The 23,164-nt window shown below is 47.7% G+C and overlaps 2 protein-coding genes across 6 annotated transcripts; one reads left to right on the top strand and one right to left on the bottom strand.

Moving 5' to 3' along the window:
- The first annotated feature begins 1,354 nt into the window (after positions 1 to 1,354).
- On the top strand, positions 1,355 to 11,350 carry ADCK2 (aarF domain containing kinase 2). The gene is made up of 8 exons (XM_068663100.1): positions 1,355 to 2,296; positions 3,076 to 3,222; positions 4,810 to 4,938; positions 5,226 to 5,321; positions 7,331 to 7,582; positions 8,652 to 8,780; positions 9,180 to 9,233; positions 10,490 to 11,350. The coding sequence occupies exons 1-8, from the start codon at positions 1,373 to 1,375 to the stop codon at positions 10,631 to 10,633; spliced, it is 1,875 nt and encodes a 624-aa protein (XP_068519201.1). The 5' UTR covers positions 1,355 to 1,372; the 3' UTR covers positions 10,634 to 11,350.
- Positions 10,121 to 23,125, bottom strand: LOC137845653 (trichohyalin-like). 5 transcript variants are annotated; one of them, XR_011090253.1, is made up of 10 exons: positions 22,565 to 23,125; positions 22,213 to 22,381; positions 21,050 to 21,278; positions 19,919 to 20,487; positions 18,899 to 19,043; positions 17,531 to 17,775; positions 16,322 to 16,485; positions 15,351 to 15,600; positions 13,502 to 14,552; positions 10,121 to 12,394 (listed from the first exon to the last, which is right to left on the bottom strand). XR_011090253.1 is itself a non-coding variant. In XM_068663079.1 (9 exons), the coding sequence occupies exons 1-9, from the start codon at positions 22,645 to 22,647 to the stop codon at positions 14,328 to 14,330; spliced, it is 2,079 nt and encodes a 692-aa protein (XP_068519180.1). In that variant the 5' UTR covers positions 22,648 to 23,125; the 3' UTR covers positions 12,662 to 14,327. The 5 variants fall into 5 exon arrangements, 4 of the variants coding, with proteins under 4 accessions (XP_068519180.1, XP_068519191.1, XP_068519169.1 ...); XM_068663079.1 differs by lacking the exon at positions 10,121 to 12,394 and having other exon boundaries at positions 12,662 to 14,552; XM_068663090.1 differs by lacking the exon at positions 10,121 to 12,394 and having other exon boundaries at positions 12,662 to 14,552; positions 15,453 to 15,600.
- Positions 23,126 to 23,164: the final 39 nt, after the last annotated feature.

Below are 23,164 nucleotides of genomic sequence, written 5' to 3'. Positions count from 1 at the left end.
AAGCTTTAAAATGTCCTTATGCAGAAGGCAATAAAAGCAGCCCAACCATTATTAGCATTTTAAAATCTCTGGTTACTTTAACGTAAAATCTCAAGGTTTTTAAAATCAAGCTCAATTTTTTTTCCATATGTGAAGGTGGAAATGTTGAAAAGGGGAAAAGAATGACGGGACAAATAGTTTATAAGATACTTCATAAAGCTATATATGAAATCACGTGAAAGACTTGAACTGTACCCAGGTACTCGGTGCATGCCAGCACAGACTTAGCCCCACGCACGTGCCCCTTGCTCCAGACACGCCAGGTACCATTTGCAGCGGCTGAAGCACCCCTGCGTGTCTGAGCCGTGTAATGCAACCCATCACCCACCGCCTGATCCACAGCTGCCCGAGACTCGGGCACCCACAGCAACATGCCAGTCCGAAGGCTGCTTTTGCCTTGGGTGAAAGATTTTCATCTCCTGACCATCAAAACCCCGTCAGTGGAAGCCTACCCGGGCTGCGCATTGCCTGCCTGCGGGCACTTGAGCCCCCCAAGCAGACCGTGGGGAGCTCAGCTCACCCCTGTTGGCACCCCAGATCCAACACGCACCGACCCCGTGACACAAGGACACTGCAGCATCCAGGGACCACCAGGGTTTCCAGCACGGCCAGACTAGCAGGGAATGTGTGAGGAAGAAGGTCTGTGCCCAACCAAGGCCCAGGGCTTATTTCTACTTAAGATGCTACTAGAATAAATTTGGGACAGTTTTTAAGCTTCTGTGGCTCGGCTTTCATCCCTGAGCCACGAGCAGCCGTCCTGCTTTCTGTCAGTCCTCCTCAGACCGCGTTCAGCGGGGATGGCAGCAGCGGGATGACCAGCTGCCTTCCCCATCCCATTGCACACAGCAAGAGCGTGGCTTTGTTGCTTTAGCCAGGCCACGGCTCCTTTGCATGCTCCCACTTCCCATTAGCTGATATTTTAAAAATACACCTCAGAAACTAGCGGCACGACAAAAATCCTATTGGTCTGTATGGATACAACAACCCAACACCTCATGAGTATGGCGAAGGAGGCAGCTTCACCCCACGGTGAAGCGGAGGTCGCATGAAGCGTTTTGGTGGCCAAACCCCACATCCAAGCACCCTGAGGCAGATTCAAACCACCCCACAGAGCGGGCACGCCATGCTTGTGCTACTTGTGGGGGGGTAACGCCGCCATTTGGGGGCGCCGCCATTTTGGGGGTGTGGGCACGGCCATGTGTGGCGGCGCCGCCTGGCGGCCGGGCGCGGAGCCGCAGCCCCGGGGCCCCGCCGTGCGCCTTTAACGGGCGGGGCGGCGCCGCCTCCATCCCCGCCGCCCTGCGCGGGGCCCGGTGGCGGCGGGAGGGGGGCGATGGTGGCGGGCGGCGCCGCGCGGCTGCTGCCGCTGCCCCGCCTGGGCCGCGCCGCGGGGGCGCGGGGGGCGCTGCCCGGCTGGGGGGCGGCGGCGGCGGCGGCGGCGGGGCGCGGCGGGCTGCGGGGCGGCCGCTGGGCAGCCGTGGCCTTGGCGGTGCCGGTGCCGGTGTCGGTGCCGGTGCCCGCGGGCGGGCGGCGGCCGCCGCTGTGGGCAGGGGAGCGGGAGCGGGCGGCGTGGGGGCTGTCGGCGCGGCTGCGGCTGTGGCTGCGGCTGTGGCTGCGGGGCTGCGGGCTGCTGCTGCGCTTCGGGCCGCTGCTGCTGCTCTACCCGCTGAGCCGCCTGCGGCCCGCGCTGGGCGCGCTGTGGCTGCGGCTGCTGCGCAGGGCGGCCGAGGCGGCGGGGCCGGCGTGTGTCAAGCTGGGCCAGTGGGCCAGCACCCGCAGGGACCTCTTCTCGCAGGCTTTCTGCGAGGAGTTCGCCAGGCTGCACGTCCAGGTCAGCCCGCACCCCTGGGGCCACACCGCCGAGCTGCTGAGGAAGGCGTTCGGCGAGGAGTGGAGGCGAGTCCTCCACTTCCACAGCCAGGAGCCGGTGGGCTCGGGCTGCGTGGCGCAGGTGTACAAAGCCTACGCTGACCTGGCGGCTGTTGCCGGAGCACAGGCCCAGGAGCCGGCGTGGCGCTCCAAGTTGAGGTCTGCTTCAGAAGCATGGGAGGCGTCGGGGTTCAGGGGCCTCCTCAGGTGGCTGAGGAAGAGGAAGAGCGAGGGGAGGTGGGAAGAGAGGGGCAAGGAGGAGCTGGGCCCCGTGGGCTGCTCCCCTGAGAGCCCCCTGAGCGGAGCACGGTGTGTGGAGCAGTTGGACAAACCACCCCCGAACGCAAACCCTTCACCAGCCAGACATCTCACGCCTGTAGCCATTAAAGTAAGTCGTGCATCGGACTGGTAGCACACATCATAGCAGACATCTCAAAGTGGAGTGAACTGAACAGTGCTAAGTCTTTAGCCCCCGTGGAGATGAGTAGGCTGGCAAGGGCTAGGTGGAGCAACAGAAGTGACGCTCATCTCCCTGCCTGGCTTTTCTCAGTGCTCCGGTTCCAGCCAGCTGTAATCTAGGCAGCAGTGGCCCCAACTCTTGCCAGCCTGGACAACCCAAGTACACATCCTGCCCGTGGCACCATTTGGCATGGCACCTGGGCACCAGAAATGCCTGCAAAGGCCCAATTCACATAAAAAGAATGAGTATTAATCTTGGTGTCACCTTTCAGAAAATTAGTCTTTTTACATGAAGAGATCTGGAACAGCTCAGTTCTTTCCAGCAACATTTGTCTGAAGAAATTTTACATTTGAGCTGTTCCAAATGCTAGTCTGTAATACGTGGTGCTGTAATGTTACATGTTAATAGATGTAACAATACATGTAGTACATGGAAGGAGAGGGCAGGAGAATGAAACGATGGAAAATGGTATGGGGTGAAACCGTGGGCTTCAGCTGAGAAATATTCCATCTGAAAAATCATAAAGTGTTTCTTTATGACTTAAGCCATGGCAAAGTAAGAATTCCCCTGAGGACTAGCTGGTGAAGCCTTGTTAGCACCTAGTTTTAAAGACCGGCTTCTGTCTTTTTGGAATATATCATTTTAGTTGATCGAAATAGACTAACATTTTTAGTGTTTTGATCTAGCCACCATTTTTTCTTGTGCAGGTCCTGCATCCTGGGCTAGTCCACCAAGTCCAGATGGATCTATTTCTCATGAAGATGGGTAGCCACATCCTTGGACTTCTCCCTGGATTCAAGTGGCTCAGTTTGACAGAGATTGTGGAGGAATTTGAGAAGCTTATGCTTCAGCAGGTATGTACAGTGCCACGGTCTTTGCGTAATGAAGTAAACACAACCTTTTCCTTGCTTCTGACTGGCTCTAACTCCATCTGTACAGCTCCTTTTTAAATGGTTAGGTGAAGTTTGCTTATTTTTTAATTAATCACTCACATAAAGTTGCTGTAGGAAACCTGACATGCTCACAATATGAAAGAAGCAAAGCAACAGATAAGTTTAACAGTCTTTATTAGATTTAAAAATCTGTTTCCAGACTGAGTATGTTTTCTAGAAAGAAACCTGAACAGCTGATGAACGTTGCTGAAGTCCTTTTTGCAAGACGATGAAGGACAAGTGAACAGTGGTGAAAGGCCTCTCTGTAGGAAAAGGATCTCTCTGAACAAGTGCTCAGACTTTTTTTTCTTCTCTTTAGTCCTATGTACATGTTTACAATCTGTACTCACTGGTTGTGTTTCTTAGCCTAGAGGTATGTACATATTAGTATAATTAACACAGTTTTAAATGAGTTAACAGTCTATATTGTATCATCATCAGACTCATAGTGCTGGTAAAGTTAAACTTTACAAGGAGCTCTGAAAACGTGTCCTGATTCACTAATGTCTTACAAAGACACAGTACTGAAAAATCCTTAGTACCAAATTTACAAAGATTTCCCTACAGAGTTCATAACTGTTATATTTCTATTAAAATGAAACATTATCTGCTAATTTCATTTTTGTGTCTAGATTGCGGAGTCTGAAGTTTCTTTTAAACTTCTGAAAACCTTAACTCTTTTTTTCTATTGCAAGACATATACTCAAGCAAACCCATGCGGTAAGCTTTTCAGTGTATTCAGATGTGACTCAGGGTCATTGGGACCAGTCAAGTGGTACAGAGCTTTTCCTGGATGCTCTGAAGACTCAGATTAGGAGGTGCCCAGGAGAGCATCTCAGGCCTGTTGTCATTTTTAATTCTTTTTGAAAGAACAAGAAATATTCCTATGATATTTCCCATTGCATTGCTACGATATTTCCCATTGAGGTGAGGCAGGGTTATCTTCCCTCCCATGTCCTCGTGCAGCAGCAGTGGACTGCAGAAGGTACAAGAATGTTGTTGGAGGGAGAGGTGGCCTTGTGTCAAGGCACTGGATCACTGAGAAGCTGTGGCTATGGCTTCCCATAGCGGATTATTTTGTATGTCTTACAATAAATTTCTTAGTGCTATGTTTGCGTGTCTGTCTGTAAAGTGAGGCTAGGGCTGCAGTTCTCCCACCTTGCCTGCCTGCCTTGCTATTTGGACAGTAAGCTTTGGTTCAGGATCCATCTCAACCTGGAAAATAATGCAGTCCTGGTCTTTTTTGGGACACCCTGCCTATATAGTAAGAGTAGCTTCTATTTCTGAGGTGCTGGGTCCTGGGTCGTTCATTACTGAGCCTTGCTCTGCTCTTCCATCAGGAAAGGTATAAGCATGTAAGAAGCGCCACTCTTTGTTCTGTTCTGATTCTGGCTTTCTGAACAGGTTTGCTGGTACTGTGCATTGCACCGCACAGCAACACCCTCACTGAGGATCCCGAGAATCTAATTGCACCTCTTTCCCAACCTGCTTTTTCTTTTTTCCCTTGAGATCGACTTACGCTACGAAGCCAGAAATCTGGAGCGCTTCCGGCAAAATTTCCTAGATGTTGATTTTGTGAAGTTTCCAACTCCCGTTCGCCCTTTGGTAACGAGCGAAGTTCTAGTGGAAACGTTTGAGGTAAGAATTGCACATCCTGAGAACAGTGATAGCAGCGAGAAGGCCCTTAGGAGAGCACTCTAAAGAGGTGTCTTTTGAGAACAAGCACTCACAGGCAGAAGGATGCTTTTTCTTACTTGCTTGAAGAGATCGGTGTCCTTCCTTCAGGGTCTCTTCCACTCTTTGTTTGTAAACAGTGTGTCCCAGAAGACATTCTTACTGCATTTCCTCAACTCTTCACCTACGTGAAGGTACGGGTGAAAGCGGGACGCGGGGTGTGTTTGACTCCAGCCCTATCTTTATTTCAGGAGAGCGAGCCCATTTCGCGCTACCTGCATGCAGAGGTTGCCACAGAACTGAGGCAGAGCCTTGCAAAGATGGGCATGGACATGCTGCTAAAGATGGTACGCACTTGGCTGAGGCTGGAAGTGAAGGTGGTTTTGCCGCAGAAGCTATTCAGTTGGGGTAATAAGGCACTATGGCTAAAGAGAGAACAGAAACTATTTGCTTCCCACGCCTTCTGCCCTTCTCCCCATGGACTCAAAGACACAGCTGTGCCTTTTGGAGCCAGCCCGTGGACGCCAGGTATTGCGGTAACCCAGGATGTGGGCTGCTGGGGCACTGCAGCTCCTCAAATGACAGAGGGAACGCCTACCTCATGTGTGGTGTAACAAGGGCTGAGTCAAGCCTGGACTAGACACATCACCACTGTAGGTTTTGATGCAGAGCTTCTTTAGCTGCTTGCACAAGGCAGGGTCCTGCTGTGCAATTTGATCAGGGCATAGCTTACAAACCCCACTGATCCATTTAATGAATATTCGTGTACTGCCTAAGTGCTGCAAAGTGCAATGTAGTTAGCAAATATCATGCTCTGCACAGATACTATGGATGTGACTCCCTGGGAAAACAGCTAGCTATTATTTATTTATCGCCCACTCCTCCAAAACTACCTTCTGTAAGGCAGAACTAAATATGGAGCAAAGAAAAACCCAGCCAGGTTTAGCTTACAACTTAACTTCTGGCTGTCTAGTTCTTGCATTGCCAAATAATCAAAAGTGATTTGGAAAGGAGCGCTGAAAGGTGACACAATCGGCTTCGAGAAGCCATGAGAACTAGCAGGGAAGAGCTGCAAAAGAAACTCACAGTGCTGGGCAAGCGGGCAGCGAGGGTCAGGTGGGATTCAGTGATAACTGCAACCCTGTGCTAAGGCAGCGGGGAGGCTGCAGCTACAGCTTCATATGCTATGGCAGACCCTGGAGTGGCTTTTACCACTAGGAAGAGCAATGATAGAGCTACAATAGATAGGTTTGTGCTGATGTTAGATTTAATGCTTAGGAGCACAGCAAAACTATCCAGATTTTAGGAGTAGAAAAGAATTAAAGAGTAGAAAAGAAACATTAAGGCTGTATGTAAAACAAGTACCTGTCTAGAATATTCTGCAGTTCTAGTCCCTCACTGTCCATGATCTTCCATTTCAAGGGCTGTAATGGAACTAAGAAAGGTGCAGGGGAAGGCAGCCAGGAGAATTACCAGTGTGGAATGGCTTCTGTGCAGGAATGATGAGATAACTGGGACTCTCAACTCTGAAAAGCAGAGAAATTGGAGTAGCTTATAATGCAGACATATAGAGTCATGGGTGTTAGAGAATAAATACGGATCTATTGCTTATGGTTTCTTAGAACAATAAGGACATAAAAATTAACAGAGGTCACTTTTTCAGGCAGTGCCCCAAAACCCCTGCTATTTTCACATTGCCATAATTATTTACATGACAACTAGACAAATTCACAGGGGGAGAAATCCATCAGATACAGAGAGAACCTCCTGTGGGCAGGAAGTCCTGCAGCCTCGGGTTGCCAAGAATGTTGGTGGAGAAGCATTACCTTGTGCTTGCCCTCTTGTTAGCCCTTTCTGCTGCTAACTGCTAGCAGAGATGGAGAAGTACTACATGCATTTGTTTCCTCTTCTAACTTCTTTCCGTTACTTTTCAATCCAGCTGTAGGGTGGGTTGATGTGCTGGACTGGACAAACTTAGCCACACACTAAACCCCGTACCAGTGAGTGGCAAACGGTTTGTTCTTGCTGGTCCTCTTTGGCAAGGCCCACCAGGCTGCGTTGGGCACGGGGTTAATAGTCAGAGAGAACTGGAGTTCCCTGCTGGGACTTGTTGCTGTTCTACCTGGCCTCTAGCAGCTGTGCAGGGTTGCCTCACCCAGCTCTGCTGACTCACGGGGAGTGAGTAGTACCTGCCCCATTTGAGCAGGGTTGATCCGCAGCAGAGGACACTGACTGTGCTGCTGCCTGAGGTGATATGTGTCAATAAGGGCCGGGAACAAACCCACGCTGTTAGCCCGGGGTTTGGTGTGGGCAGGCTTGGTTGGCTCAGCTGCTGTGAGACCTGCCTGTCTTCCAGATCTTCGTCGACAACTTTGTGCACGCCGACCTGCACCCCGGCAACATCCTGGTGCAAGGCACGGCTCAGGCCAGCCCTGGTGGCAGGGAGCAGACGGCTGTGGTGGACCTGTGCGACACGCTGGTGGTGGAGGTGCAGCCGCCCCTGCGGCGGCTCTGCCTCGTGCTGCTGGACGCGGGGATCGTGGCGGAGCTGCAGAGTGCCGACATGCAGAACTTCCGCGCCGTTTTCACCGCTGTGGTCCAGGGCCAGGTGAGGCTGGGGAAGGGAGAGAGCCACGGAGCCTGGTGGGTAAAGCACAGTGCTCTTGGTTTCCCCTTACAGTTCTCCTCAGGAAGGGAGAGGAGGCTTGCCAGCTGGGAAGCTATGCCAGGCACAGGGATGAGATGCTCAGCTGAAGCCAGACTCCTCTTTCTCCTCCTTCACACTTCAAAATATGTTCTCAGATGGGCTAGAGAATCCAGTGCCGATGTGTCCTGTTCATTTTGAGAAAAAGCATCTGTACTCATACTGGCGTGTTGCTGTTCCTCAGCTGTGGGTTGGATGGCCCCTCAGCATATCAGAGGGACACATTTTACCTTGGTCCAATCTGCTGAAGCACACCCAGAAGTCAGTGCTAAGATCTACGTGTTCAGGGCCATTCTGTACTGCCAGACTTCTAAGCCGATAAGCAAAAACTCTGAAAGTTTTCTTGCAAGGCCTTCATGGCTGAGGTTGGGGTAATTCGTGATCTACAGGTGAAAAACTTTACACCAAATCTCCTTGCCATACCTGGGCCACATCATCCAAGAGGAGCTGCAGTGCCACTCACAAGTGTAGCTTGGAGATGGTTCTTCCCCTCCTGCCTTGTCCTTTTCTTGCCAAATGTCCTGGTACAGAATCATCTCGCTCTTCCCTCCAGGGTTTGCAAACGGAAGGTTGGACTTAGCCTGTAGGGAAGGGTTAATAGATGCCCTTCTTCGCACCGCCGCCTCCTCCTCTGTTGAGAAGAAAATGTTAATCCTGTGGCTTTATTCCCCCTTGCCCCAAAACTTTTATCTGAGACCATCTTTGTTATGTCCCCCTTACAAGATCTGCAAGAACGACAGAGCAGGCCTTTGGCAGATACCAGCTAAGAGTTTTAGACCACTTCCACATTTCCTGCACCCGCTTCTATTGTTTGTGACCCTGTTGCTAGAAATGGGAAGCGTGGCCCTGGGAGCTCTCCCTGCAGTATTCCTCCTGCAGGAATCCGCAGCAGAGGTTAACTGCGTGCAGCTCCCCGCAGGCTTGGGACCAGTGCTGCAGTTTTGCTGATTTTTCTTTTTCCCTTGTTTCACAGGGGGAGAGAGTGGCAGAACTGATCCTTCATCATGCCCGCGCTAACCAGTGCCAGGATATCGAGCGATTCAAATCCGAAATGGCAGAACTAGTGACCAAAGTCCGGGGGAACACCATCGCCCTGGGAAAGGCAAGTCCATGTACAGCTTCCCACCCTCACGTACCTGTAGTTCAGCACAACTTTGCTTTCAGAATGGGCTGGGTGGAAAGGCCAGCTGTGATCCCCTCAGCACCACCAACCACTACTTGGACCTTTTAGTCCCTCACATGGAGCAAAAATCCCTAAAATCCTTTCTTACTTCCTTCTAACAACAACAATAAAGTGTTTAGTTTTTTTCTTAAATTTCTAACAAGAACCATGGGTCACAGCTGAACTCTTCATCTTGGGCAGGGTGGAGAGGATCATACTTTGATGTTGGCTGTTGTCACTAAATGCTAACAAACATTTAGAATCCTGCCTGTCATGCATCTGACTGTCTTGACCACAGTTTTTTTTGATCAGCTGCTAACTTCTCCTTTTCTATTCCAGCTTCAAGTGGCAAATCTCCTCTCGAATGTCTTTAAATTATTGATGACCCATAAGGTGAGGTCCTCTCGCTGTCTGCCTTCAGCAGCTGGGAGTTATTTGGGGAGGTAGAAGTACTGGGATCATGAAGGGCTGTCGAACTGGGGGACTGTGACTTCTGAAGTGAATGTCGAGGGGGGCTGACAGAAGGCATGGAAGAGTTTTAGGCATGCAATTTCTCGAGTCCTGATATATATCCTACAAAGACCACCTTTTATTTTGTTGGATTTTGTCTTAATGCTACGTTTAATGGTTGATATTATTAGCTAAAAGGAATTTTATATTACATACTAGGGAAATGTTTAGTAAAGTGTTGCTATAAGATGTATTTTTTATCTTTTTAAAATCCTCTTAGAAGTAGAAAAGGAAATCTAATGTAGGTTCCATTTATATATCACTGCATACTTTCTTCCCTGAACTTTTCTCCATGTATCTTTATGTAGCAGCACTAGGCCACTTTGAGGGCTCTAACTTACCAGTAAAATGAGGATTTGCTCCCAGAAAGGAGATTCTTTCTTCTGACTTTCTGGGAACAAGCTCCTATGGCTGGAAACAGCCTTGGAAATCAACAAAGCCATGGTGACCTGAACTGGAGAGAAGGTTGTTTGTCAGCCATAGGCATACCCAGCCTGCAAAGGGTCCCTGTAAACATTCCTCAGTTAGAGCTCTTAGTCATTAAGACTCATTAAGCTGTTCTCCAGTAGCATGAAACGTAGTTGAGGCCCTTACAAAGCAATTCTTGCTCACATCTCCATGACTTCTTGGTGCCCTGGTATTCCTTAAAACAATCATAGTACTGGGAACTGGGGGCTAGTTTGTTTCCATGTAGAGCAGGGGGCTTTTTTTGTCCATGATAAGGGGAGCTCTTCTGTGGCCCTTCAGGAGGTGAGCTGCCCCTTACACAACCATATGTGTTCAGGTAGGTTGGATCCTACTGCAGTTTATAACCATGTTAGCGGTGGTGAGGAATCCTAAACTTCTGCTACTCCAGTGTGGGGGAAAAAAAATAAAACAATCACCCTACTTGGAACTGAGAAGTAAACCCTTGGGTTCCCTTAGGGCACTTCCCCTGAAACTGTTACTTTTTGGAGCTGCTGCTGGATTTCAGAGTGTTCTGAAACTCCAAATGATGAAGTTGCAGCATGGTTTCAGATGTACTTACAAGCTCTCTCCTGTTTCTCTCCTTCCCTCTCTGCATAGCCAGAGCTGGTACCTCTGTGAAATGGGCTCAGAAGAAAGGTCCACTGAGTTCATTCAGTCTCTTGTGGTTCTAGGTGAAGCTCGAGAGCAATTTTGCTTCCATCATCTTTGCCATTATGGTTCTGGAAGGTCTTGGTCGTTCACTGGACCCTGAACTGGACATCCTAGAGGCAGCTAAACCACTGCTCATCAAAAATGCAGCTTCTGTCCTCAAATAGACTCCAGCAGCTGCTGCCCCCTCGCTGTGCAGGGTTACTGGTGGTGCCTGCGAGCTGACAGAAAGAAGCTGAAGGTGAGGACACTCACACGTCTTGGGGAAATGCCATGTGGTGATTACTCTCCATTAATGTTGCCTCCAAGCACCAGTCAAGGGATGGTTGTAAGGCCTTCATCTTCCAGGAAGATTTCTCACAGATGGAGAGTTCTGACTCTTACGATTACCTGGTTCTACGAGCTAGTATGCTCTGCTAGTTTTTAACTGACATATCATGTAGTCCAGGCGTACAAGACCACTGCAGCCTGACGAGGAAAGCAGTTTTACTGGTCTAAAAGTCTTTAAAAAGATGTTCAGTGATCAAGCTGGCTTGTTTTGAAATAAATCAGGTAAAATATTTTAAGTTAATTTACTCATCTGTCACTACAGTATGAGCAATGATGTTCTGACACCTAAGCAAGCAATTCAGGGTGAAAAAAGCCAGTAAGTCTCTTTGTATTTTGTACTTCAACTTCTACTTTTATTGTAGAAGTGTCCCGAGATCCTGCATGGAGTGGTCTGGTCTTGGTCATTTTGGATGATAAAAACAGACCAGCCGATTAGTTTTTTCAAACTCCCATACCCTAGCACTATATTGCAGGAGTTTGGATTATGGACAGTAAAAGAAAATATTTGACTTTAATAGAAAAACTAATTCCATAATAAAAATATTTTTTTTGAATATTTGTACTGGTCTTGGTTTTTGTTAAAGTTTAAAAAAAAGTCTGTCCTCTCCCTCTGCTGCTGTCCCTTCCCTACCCCTGACACCGTCCTCTCCCCCCCCCAACTTTCACCACAGTCAACTCAAAACCTGAACTAATATCCAAGTACTTGTTTTCTTCCCCCTCAGGTAGTTTGCAAAACAAGGAGTCCAAGGATTTTCCTAATGGATCAAAAACATTCTGAATGTTTAAATTGGATAATTAAAGTCATCATCAAATGAGTTAAGTCATACACGGCTTTTCAAGTCAATTATTTTAATAGTACTCTTAAAATTATTTTATGGCCTTATTTTTATGGTAAGAAACAGTCTATGAATGATTGGAAATAGCATAATACTAAGTAATTGCGGCCACGCAGGTTAGCTGCAGTAGTCTGTTTTCAGAGGGTTAAGCAAAGAAGAGAAAATACATATGCGGATGATTAGCTGTTTAATGGTGATTATGAAATAATGATTTATAATTGATATCTGAAAAATAAGTTTATCATTCTGTTCAGTGTATTTCATTTACTTTAATTACTAAATGCTTCATTTCCACATGATTGAGGATAAAAACCAGCAGCAGAGTTTAATAGTAACGTTTAAGATTTAGGCATGTTTTTGTAACTCTAGGCAGACTTAAACTCATAGCTGGGTACATTATTGTCCTAACCAGTATGTGATTTTGAGTAGGACAACTGTCTTCATTAAAAAAAAGAGTCAAAGTACCCCTATAGTTTACATTAAAGACAAGCTCCATGTGCGGCCAGGACCCCCTCTCACCCAGCAGTGTGCATCCCCCCAGCTGGCACAAGGGCTGGGCACAGCGCCCTGCAGTGCTGTGTTCTCAGCGGTTATGCAGGTCTTAGGCACAGCCATCACCATGTTCCCCAACGGCACATTTCATCCAACTTCATCCAGAGGCTAAACAGAGCTTAACCAAATGGTAGGCTTCAGTGTCTAAGAGGCAGAGCTCTGCCTCACATGGCATTTGCAAATACACAGCAAGATGCAATTTTTTCAGACCTCAGTGAAAAAAAACAAAAAAACACAAAAGAAACAATCCTCAAGACCTTTACTTTATACTTGCGTTCCTCTTTCTTTTCCCTTTTTTTTTTTTTTTAAATGAAAACCTCAGAATGCTTCATGTGTATTATGGATCCTAAATTTAAAGATACTCCTTTTAGCCATAAAGACCTTAGAATAGTCAGTAAACTTTGGGATGAGAGATCTAGTCTAAACCTTAACTTTGGGGGGAAATCTGAAGGCATAACCTCTCAGTTATTGCTGGAGGAACACAGTCTGAGATTCAGTGCTAAGAAACTGCTGGCTGTTCCAAAGATGAAACAGAATTTCAAAAGACCTCCCTTTTGCAATAATACCTGCACTCTTTGCTGACTGATAGTCCAGAGGATATTTTACATATTTCTGTATGTACACAGAATGTCAGGCAACAGCACTTAATTTTCATATCCAGTCTGGTTCTGGGTATTACTTCAAATTTATATTATTTTATATCTTAGCACACTTCCTTAAAAAATAAAAACTCCCTTCAATACAGCTTTGAGTGCTTCAGCAAATTGTGCTATGTCCATTCTCATTTCCTAAATACCCGTGTGAATTACATTGTTTGCTACCCAAAGTTGATAAAAACATTCTCCGTGACAATGCTGCTGTATTTTGCATCTATGATGATATGAGGAAGAAGGAAAGCATTTAAGGATGTGACAATAACCTCCTCCTCCCCTTTGCGAACAAAGGCACTGCCGCTAATCAGCATACAATGTATTAGAAACACATCTCTTCTCCCCTTTCCTGTTGTGTAAAAGCATCTCTTGGTGCGTCTTAATGTTTCTTTCCTGTGGAGGGGAAAAGGTGGCAGCACGTCCCTGGGAGCGGCTAACGCCACGCTTCACTAAGGAAAGGGAGTCATGCACATCAAACAAGGGAGTGAGGAGCCAGTTGCATCCTCAACTCTGTTGGTAACTAGGTTTTCACCTAGTTTCCCCTCTCCCAAAAAAAAAAAAAAAAAAGTTTCCTTTATGCCTTTTGGTTTTCCATAAGTGATTCTTCCTCTAGGGAAATGGCCTGCATATTTTGAAGAATACTGACAGTGGAGGGATCTACACTCACCTGCAGCCCAAGCGTGATGGTTCCAAGCTGTCCTACCAGCTTTTCTGAAGGACCTCGCCTCTTACCGGGTTCCTGCCCTGCCACCTGCAGCAGCTCTGGACCCACAGCACTTCTGGCAGGAGTAGCACAACTTGACTTCTTTCCATGGATCTCTGCAACTCACGTGCGATGGGACACTTGCAAGAGTCAGTTGATATCTCTGTTGTGACGTATATTGTTTTTTCATCCAGCTGGTCTCCAGCCAGCTCTCCTTCCCCATATTTCACGTGATGTTAACATAGCAAGGTAAGTCATACGCCAGCATCACATAGCTTTACTTTCTATTTTGTGTTGTCCTTGACCTTTAAGAAATGTGCTCTTCTGGCCCTGTTCTGGAAGAAACAGCAGGGCAGAAAGCCCCTGGAATTCAGCAGGGGAAGTTTTTTCAGGCCTGTATTTAATTCCCCTGCCAGATTGTACAGTGGGACATAATCTGTGCTGATGGCCATGCTACCTTCATGTTAAGTATCAGCGTGGCTCTGGGTTGCAGATTTGGGTCTCTCAGCAGGGTTGCTGCATACGCCTAAATCCAAAGAAGAGTTTGACAGAGGCAGGGGTCTACACAATGGCCAGAACAGTAACCCCAGGAAAAAAGATTGGTAAGGGACAGAGCACTGAAAATGGGTGCTGGCTGCAATGAAAGGGAGATAAAAGATTTCTCCATGAGTCCTAATTCCATTTGTCACAGCTGCACTCAGGCACCCAGAGTGCAGCACAGTGCCGTACACTGAGGTGCAGAACAGGTTTGTGATCCGATCAGCACCTGCTTACCCACTCTGCTGTTTCCTTATGCAAGCAGTGATGCCCGGAGCATCAAAAGATTCTGTTCCCTGAGGTACTGCTGAAGGTCACAGTGCTTTTGGTCTTCTTTTTGCGCCTTCTCCTGTGAATGGTGTCTGTTCTGGAACACTTTCCTTTTGGCAGCCTGGTGCTGCTTTTGTTGCCTGTCTTGCTCCTGTGAGTCTTGCTTCTGCATTTGCTGCTGTGACTGCATTCTGCTCTTCAGAAAATCCTATGTAGAAATAATGACACGTACAATTGCAAAGCCAGCTTTTAGTCAGAATATCATCTACAGTTATCACTGGCATAGCTCAGAAAAGAGGGACCTGGACAGGCTGGAGAAATGGGCCTACATGAAACTCCTGCAGTTCAGCAAGGCCCAGGTGCTGTCCCAAACATCAGCACGGACTGGGGGCTAAACAGATTGAGAGCAGCTCTGCAGAGAAGGACCTGTTGACATTGCCTGTTCACATCCAATTTTTCATCCACCAATGTGCACTTGCAACCCAGAAGACTAACTGTACCCTGGGCTGCACCAAAGTCAGTGAGGCCAGCAGGGTGAGGGAGGGGATTCTGCCCCTCTGCGCCGCCGCTACCCTGGACCCCTCCCGGAGCCCTGCACTCAGCTCTGGGGCCCCAGCAGAAGGAGGACATGAAGCTGTCAGAGTGAGCCCAGAGGAGGAGCACAGCGCTGATCAGAGGGCTGGAGCACCTCTCCTCTGCAGGGGATTTGATCTAGATAATCTTTAAGATCCCTTCCAACCCAAACCATTTTATGACTCTATATAATAACCTGTGAAAATGCATTCCTTGCATGCAGAAGGACTACTTCTATGACAGATATAGAAACGTTCAATTCCCATCTTTGATCTGTATGCATGTTAAAGAAAAAGTTAACATTCAAAAGTTCCATTGATGTATCTCCAGGTGATGTAATTGTATTGGATACAAAATGACAAATACTCCAGATGGCGCCACAGTTGGAAACATGGTAGTAGTACAGGTAAAACTTTGCTGAAATTGCCCTTACCAGCCTTTCTTTCTCCTGTTCAAAGCTCCTCTCATTGCGTTCTGCAAGCAATTTCTCTCTCTGCAATCGCCGTGTCTGTAAGGACTGCAGCCTCTCACTTGCCTTTCTGTTCTCCTCCTCTGACAAGAAGGATTCCTTCCTGCTCCTCTCTGACCACGCTGCTTGAAGCAACGCGGTGCGCTGCAAATGTCTTTCTTCGTGCTCCAGCTGTTTCTCCAACCCTTGCAACATTCTCTGATGCAATCGCTGCCTGTTTCCAAAACAAATTTTCTCAAATTTCTCAGAAAATAAAAGCAATCAAAAAAACAAAGTGCGTAAAATGAAAAGCAGATATTCTGGCAATCTGTGCTCAGTTAATATTACAGGACTCTGTTACATTATGAAGATTAAGACTGTATCCTAAACAGAAGTGGCAAAACCCCAAAATGGGCTGGTGCCTGATGTGAGCTAACTACAGCCATGTGCTCACTTGACTACGTAACCTGGTGTGGTTCTGCGTTATTGGGCCTGAACACCAGGAGCCAAAGAAATGGATTGCAGGACAAAAGGCTGTAGGACACATCCAGGCAACTGGGTGGCTCTGTGTACTGGTGGTGGTGCCACAGGGGCAAGAGAAGAGATGGAAAGAGGAAGAGTCATGGGGGCAAGGACCTGCTAAGAGCAAGTGGACTGTGGGGCCAGAGGCAGGGGTGGGGGAGGCAAAAGGTCTCTGGCTCTGAGGATGAGATTGAAGGGAATTTGCCCTCGAGCTAATGCTGAAGGCTATGGGTCCACTGGTACCTCGTCACTCATGTGTAGAGCATTAATTTTATTCCCATTAGCAAACCATCATGACCACTCTGCAGGCTCTAGCATAACGTGCCAATGTGTGATGTTCAGAGACTGAATGAGAGCACCAAGGAGTGGAGATCACTAATACATGTCAGATGGTTGGCAAAAGCAAACAAAATAAAACAGCTCCTAGGTATTACCTCTGGTTGTTCCGGCGTAGCTGGCGTCGGAGAGCTTCTTCCTCTTGCTGCTGTTGCCTCTTCTGCTGCCTTTCTTCCTGTTGCCCCCTTTTGTGCTCAATCTTGGCTCTGTTGAGGTCCATCTCTTTCCATCTCTCCTGAGATGCCCGGTTAAGGACTGATTTCTAAGAAAAAAAAAATAACCCTGTAGATACTACAGATTCCCTATCAGACCTTATTAGAGAAAGAAATATCTGCCTCCCTCTACATAAGGGAAGGAGCAGGAAACATCACCAGTACTTAGACATGCATTCTAGTTATGTTGCTAGAGACGTTTAGAGCTAAAACAGAGCTTCCACACAGTATTTTGCTCTCTCACATGCATTCTCCCTTCTACTCCCAGCAAAAATTAGCACGCTCTTGCCATTAGCCACTCTTCTGAAAACATAACGTCTCCTTCCAGGTCTTTCTGGAGGCCATCTCCAATATCATGAGCTGGGAAACCCTACAGGACCTTCAAACAATGTCCACTGCCTCCTTATTATCACTGTTCCTGGCAGACTCGCATAGCATTTTGACAAAGATCAGCTTGTTAAGAGAAATCAGCGACTTCCTAGGTGTAAGAAGAACCTTTGTTCTTCAGCGTGTTACTGTTCTTTGCAAAATTGCACCCTGTGAGTGGTTTGTGATCAATGGCTTGAGGAGGGAAAGATTGAAAAAAAAAAATCCAAGGTGTTTCATAGGTGGGAGATGAACAAATAGTGTTATCTACAGGTAAGGACTAGCCTAAGGATCAGGAGACTTGAGGTTCCACCTCAGCCCTGACGTGCATTCCCTGACACGAAATTCAACTGGTTAGCTAGACTTTCTCTTTTTTCCTCTCAGGATCTGTAAGAGATTAAGAATTATTTCCTATCCGGTAGAGTTGGTTGGAAAGTTAATTTAGGAAAGATTACATCTAAAATAAAATAATAACAATAAAAAACTATCAGAAGTGCAGAGCACAAATACCAGAAGTGCCCTGTTCCTGTCCATCATTGACTCCCAAGTGGAAACTTTATATTTCTATTTAGGCATTATAGCCATTATTTTACATGTGCATATATATATATATATATATTTTTTTTCAGTCAAAACCTTTGAGAAAGATCAAATGAGAGTATACTCTCACTTGACATAAACAAATCACCCAATCCTAATAGCCAAAAACTGGTTTGGACAAGTACTTACTGTAATGCTTTTGTCTTTTAGAAGATGCAGGAGGTTTGTGGATCTCCTAGCCCGCGCACTGGAGGTGCTGTGTGGCCTCTGTACACGCAGAGCTGACTCAATGGCCAGCCTGTCTCTCTCCAGTGATTGATTCACTCGGTCAAAGAAGCTCTGTCGCCTGAAAGGACCCAAAGCACTGCTTCCCAGGGAATGGCTCCTTTGGGAAGGCTGGATTAGAGCTTCTGCCTCTCTGGGCTCAAAAAGGCCTGTTAGATAAATTAGAGCAGGGGCATATGAACTTATAGGTAACTTATAAAAAGAAAGCAGATAAAAGAGAAAAAAAAAGTCTTTTCACATAAAATACGTTCAAGCAAGACTTTTATAACTAAGTATCAACATTTTCCTCTGATGGAGTGAGACATTTCTTAGTCTCCCCAGATCAGGTCCCAGTGTTCAAAAAACAAGCTTACCTTTGCCATCAACCAAGATTTTTTTTTTAAAAGATCACTTTAACACAAGACCATTGAGTACACTTACAGCTACTCAGTTTAAGGTTTGTTTATGTGGCGTTTTGCAAACAGACACGAGCATCTTCTGCCAGTGCTCTGAGACAACCAACACTGATATGTTTCTTTACACTGCAAAGCCTAAGCTCTAAATCCTGCTGAGAGACAGGAGAAAATAGCTCGGGTACAAAATTGTGCTAACACAGTTACCTAGATTTTGGGTGACTGAGAACATGAGCAGAGTTTGCTTGCACCTTCCTGCTAAGGACAGCATGGACTTGAGCAGCACTTACTGCATGGAATGATGGTGGAACGCCCCCTGGGAGGAAACATGCCTTTCTGTGACTCACTCCCTCTAACAGCACTGTCACAGAGCACTACAGAACCTGTAATACTTGGAGAAAGCTTTGGGCTTCCAGAATCCTTACTGAAATGCTTACATTTGTCATAAAGCTTAAATGAGAACAGCACCAGCTTGATTAAAAACACGATCCAAACCCTTTGGAGTGACAGGGGAACAGAAGTTTAATCAATGACATTATAAAGTAATCATTTAATAAGAGGAGGAGTGTTTCCTGCTGAACAGTCCTGGTGAAATCATTTTGTTATCTATAGTCATAGCTAACATTACAGATGAATTTTTAAAGTAAGGTATTCATAAAAATATGTAAGACTTCCACCTTGAGAGAAAAATGAACAGCGTCTCAACCCAAGCTGCCACTACCAGCTACGTACCGCATTATGCTGGCTGTACGCAGCACGGCATTATGGCATTCTCTTTTGATGCATCAAGAACTATGGCCATAGAACATGCTGGCCCACTGCAATGATTTTTTTTTTTAGCCATTTTTATGTTTGGATAAAACAGCTACAATTTCAGTACCGTGTTTGTGTTTAAAATGAGTGTCAGTTTCAGCATCCTGCTGTCTGCTGCCTGCTTCTTCCTTGCGGACTGCCTCCAATAGCCAGCTGTCCGTGCTGACAGCAGCATCAACCATAGTAACGTGAGCCGGCTCCCTCTGGGGACTCTAGAAACAAGGAGAAATGCAATCGTAATCCAGGCCTGATAAGGAAAAGTTGGTTTCGTGAACTTGCAGTGTGAGATGTTATGCTGCAACTCAAGTTTGAGAGAAAAAAAAGCATATGGGAGTTCTTTACTGAAGAAATAAAAAACTCTTAAGTAGTTTCTGATAACTTTTTGTTTTTCTCCACGTCTTAAAATGACCTAAAAAATGACAGTACTACTGCCTTGGAGGGTCTAAAGTGGCACAGAGAGATCAGGCCAGAGGAGCTCTGGCAGGAAGACAGCTTTCCAGGCACATGCCAAAAATCCACATTGTAATCCTTGCAGAGCAGTGGAAAAAAGCTTGGCAGTAGTTGGTGCACACAAACCTCCTCCTTGCTGACCCTCGCCCAGCACCCTGCTCACACGCACCACAACAACTACGAAGGATCACAAAAGGCCTTTGATTCACAGGGGTGATGCCTCTGCCATGGTTGAGAAATATTGTAACAGAATTATGCCAGGGACTGCCCTGGTGTTGAGGAATCCTTACTGGAATCCTTATTCAGTGTGAATTTTTTTGTCTGACACTTTTTCCTGCTTTTATGGAGAGGAGCTGGGCTACGCAACACTCCTCAGATCCTGCATCTGTGGAAGAGGTTTTAGGAGTCTGCTCCAGCCACTGAAGAATGACAGCTTCTAGCTCTTCCCCAGATCAAAGGATTACGAGGACAAGGGGGAGTAAAGTCAGAGTCTACATTCTTTGGCAGGCATACACAAGGGTCACACCCAAAACCTATTGTAATTTTTTGGTACCAAGAGCAGAAAAGGTAAGGTAACAAACTAGAAATTATACAATAGCAAACTGCATGTTAAGAGACAGCATGAAGTACTTTTTACCTTCTTAGGATCTAAAACCTCCTTGTCCTCTTCCAAACAAGACACAGCATCTTTTGGAGCATTTTCTGCCTTCAATCTCTTCTCTTCCTTTTTCTCTTCCTCTCTGGAAACACTTTCCGAAGAGGAAATCCTCACTTCGGACAGCTGCTCTTCTATTTTCTTGCTGAGCTCTTCTTTAGCAAAGCTTGCTTCTGGCACGAAGCCACCTTCTCGCTGCACTTTGTGCTCTGGGGTCTGAGGGCGTTCGCAGGCTGCCAGGCAGCAGCGGGGAAGCGAGGTGCACCTACAGCTGCACGTAGCACAGGGCTGAGCTGAACACGGGCCCCTCGGCCAGCACTCCAGAGCTGAGTGACCCTGTCTGCGACACCCTGAAGGTCTGTAACCCGGCGTCACGACGTAGGGGTAATCCCAGCTGGACTCCACCACCATCTGCCTGGCCGCCAGAGGCATCTGCAGTTCCAGGATGATGCGCTCGCTGAGGGGCAGGGGGATGCGCAGGGCTCGGTCAGGAGGCACCTCTTTGGTCTGCCCGTTCCAGAAACTGACAAGCACTCCCTGCCGATTTTGTGCTGAGCATGTTAGAAAAAAGGGAAAAAGCATTAGAAACATGGCAACCCGTGTGATGCATCTCTTAGAAACCAGCAAATAAAGGAGCAGCACCAGTTACAATTTTGTAGCACCTTACGTGACTTTTTCTGTAAAGGTTTAGAATTTGTCCTTTTGAGTTTCCTCTGAAGAGGCAAAAGATGACAAAGCTCTTGCTAACCAGAGCGAGCCAGGATTTCATCCTGCCAAAGCTGGACACTAGACTAAGAGATTATCAGGTGAAACTCATGAGGGCCAGGAGCATTTTTCTCTGTGTTGATGAGATGACCCCACCCCTCCCAACAAGCCCACCTTGTTTTTTTTTTAGGACATTCCCACTTACAGAACAAAACAAAAGCTAATTCTGGGGCGGTGTTAATTCTAGCACTGAAAAGGAACAGGATGCCTGGGCCAACAACAATACAAAGAAGAGAAACCAAGCAGCAGGTGGTGAATTCTCCATGGCTGAGGCTGTTCTCTCCTCTCTGTATCATGCCCAGCAGCTGTGGCGAGTTTAGCACTGATTGGGAAGCCAATACCTCGTACCTGAGTGTGCCTCCTTGTTCTCCATAACCTTTAGCACAGTGCCTGGGCCAAACCGCTCAGCTTTAGCCTCCCATGGTGCCAGGACCCTGTCTCCTGGAGCAAGTGGCTGTCGCCTGGCATCCTCGTAGTGGAGGATGTCGTAGAGAGGCGTTTCCTGCAGGCGAAGCTCCACCTTGCCTTTCAGAGCACAACTTCTGTCAAACTCGATCACAAAGCGTTCCCTTGAGCCCTACAGGAGTAAAGCATGCAGTTTGCAAGACAGACATCTGGGGCCAATTAACAGCCAAACACAAGTGCTGAGAGGGAAATGGCAGAAATCCCAGGAAGCAGAACGTGATCTGTGAAGGCTGTTGTCCTCCTCCACCAGGTTTTTCACTGTACCATGTCCATGTTGGACTTTAAAGTAATTAAAAAGCTGGGGCTGAAGGGGCTTGACAGCCACTCTCTTCCTTTCCTTTTGGACTTGGAATTTAGTAGGCTTACCTGGCTCAGATGAGCACAGTCAGCATCCTAAGAAAGAGCCTTGCCAGGAAAACCATCCATTCAAGTAGCCAAAAGAACCTGCTGCATGTGATGCAGCTAGTTACGTCGTAATCAAAATGACAGGAAACCAGTAAAAATTCAGTAGAATTCAGCCATAGCTGCCACAAATTTGAGTACTTTAATTTAAGCCTCCAGCAACGGGTGTGGGGCAGATTCTACTGTGAAAATCTCAGCCTTCTCTGTAGGTCTGTGAGAGGCCTTACACAAATAATGCTGTTAGCCAACACCTGTTCCACCCCACACAGCCATACTGGCATCACCATTTATTTAACTAGCCCCTGAGCTGGAAAATGGAATGGATTTTTATAGAAAGCTAGGCTGTGCAGTGAAAGCAGATAAGAGGGATATGAAGGACCTGCTTAGTTTGTCTCATAACCCTGAAACTGATTGATTTCCAGGCTGTTTATGTATGCAGGACTCTTCATGGTAAGCAGCCAGTCATGATCACCAAGAGAAGATGAAGGTAGGGCATGCGGAGAGAACTGTGGTCACAAAGTGTGCAGGCTCACAGGAGAGCCGCCCCACAGCAGAGCCATGGTGAGGCACGGGAAGGACAGGAGAAAAGCCGCACGGAGCCCAGGCAGAGCGCTTTACAGGCACGGTTCCCAGCCAATAGCTACCTTCACCTCTTGTGCAACGTGGCCCAGGTAATAGTAGCCATCAGCCTCTCTCCTTGCCAGCACACGAGCCCCCCTCAGGAAACTGGAAGCCTCTGAGGATGGATGAATGCAATTCCTTTTTACTGAGGACATGCAAAGGGAATCTGTGTTCCAGGCACAAACAGGAAAGCTGTAGGAAACAAATCCAGTTAAAGACTGTGGTGGTGGAACTTCTGCAGCTTGCTGCGATGGAAACAAACTAAACCCACGCGGGATCCCGCCAGCCCTCCCCTGCCCTGCACACCTGTCTTTGTTTCCAAGCTTTTTTAGTTCCCTGCATTACCAGTGACCCACCTACAGCTCTTGAACTTACTGTCTCAGGGGCCATCCTGGCAGCACAGAGCCAAAATGCTCTTTATTAGCCGAGTGCCAGCACCGCGCGTGTGGGATGGGCATGGAGCCTGTCTGGAGGGGGAAGGAGACGGAAGAAGAATATGAGCAGGGCTCCTGAACACTCGGATCCCTGAAGAGGAGCGGTATTTTTGCACTAGAAGCTCACTTCCCAGCGTGATTCTCCAGCAAGCGCCAGCTGGGCGCTGAGCGACGGGCGCAGGAGCCGGGCAGGGCTGGGCTCAGCCGGCACCGAGCGCCGCTCCCTGCCAGGCTGCGCCCCTCAGCAGCACCCGGGGGCAGCCTGAGCCCTGCGGGGACCCCCCCGCCTTATCTGGGCTCCTCCTCGGGGCTCTCTGCCCGCCGTTCGTGGGCGCCCACGGTCCCGGAGCTCCCCCGGCCCCGGCCCCGGTTCCCCTCAGCGCCCCCCGGCTCCCCTCAGCGCCCCTCAGCGCCTCAGCGCGCACCGTTGCTACGCGACCGGGCACCTCGGGCTGAACCAACTGCGCACTCCGGGGGGGAGCAGCGGCTGTTCCCTCAGCCCTTCCCTAACATCCCACACCCGTTCCTCTCTCTGTACTCT

This window comes from Anas acuta, chromosome 1 (assembly GCF_963932015.1).
Source record: "Anas acuta chromosome 1, bAnaAcu1.1, whole genome shotgun sequence".
Lineage (NCBI taxonomy): Eukaryota > Metazoa > Chordata > Aves > Anseriformes > Anatidae > Anas > Anas acuta.
The sequence above is the reverse complement of the archived record's forward strand: the minus strand, read 5'-3'. Positions and strand labels throughout refer to the sequence as shown.

Excerpts from the sequence above, each read along its gene's own strand:
- ADCK2 (XM_068663100.1), top strand. The coding sequence starts at position 1,373 with ATGGTGGCGGGCGGCGCCGCGCGGCTGCTGCCGCTGCCCCGCCTGGGC. Across the intron at positions 3,223-4,809 it reads AGAAGCTTATGCTTCAGCAG|ATCGACTTACGCTACGAAGC; the intron begins GTATGTACAGTG and ends TTTTCCCTTGAG. Across the intron at positions 9,234-10,489 it reads AATTATTGATGACCCATAAG|GTGAAGCTCGAGAGCAATTT; the intron begins GTGAGGTCCTCT and ends TTGTGGTTCTAG.
- LOC137845653 (XM_068663068.1), bottom strand. The coding sequence starts at position 22,647 with ATGCCCATCCCACACGCGCGGTGCTGGCACTCGGCTAATAAAGAGCAT. Across the intron at positions 21,279-22,212 it reads ACGTTGCACAAGAGGTGAAG|GGCTCAAGGGAACGCTTTGT; the intron begins GTAGCTATTGGC and ends TTACTCCTGTAG. Across the intron at positions 17,776-18,898 it reads TCATTTTAAACACAAACACG|GCCTTTTTGAGCCCAGAGAG; the intron begins GTACTGAAATTG and ends TTTATCTAACAG.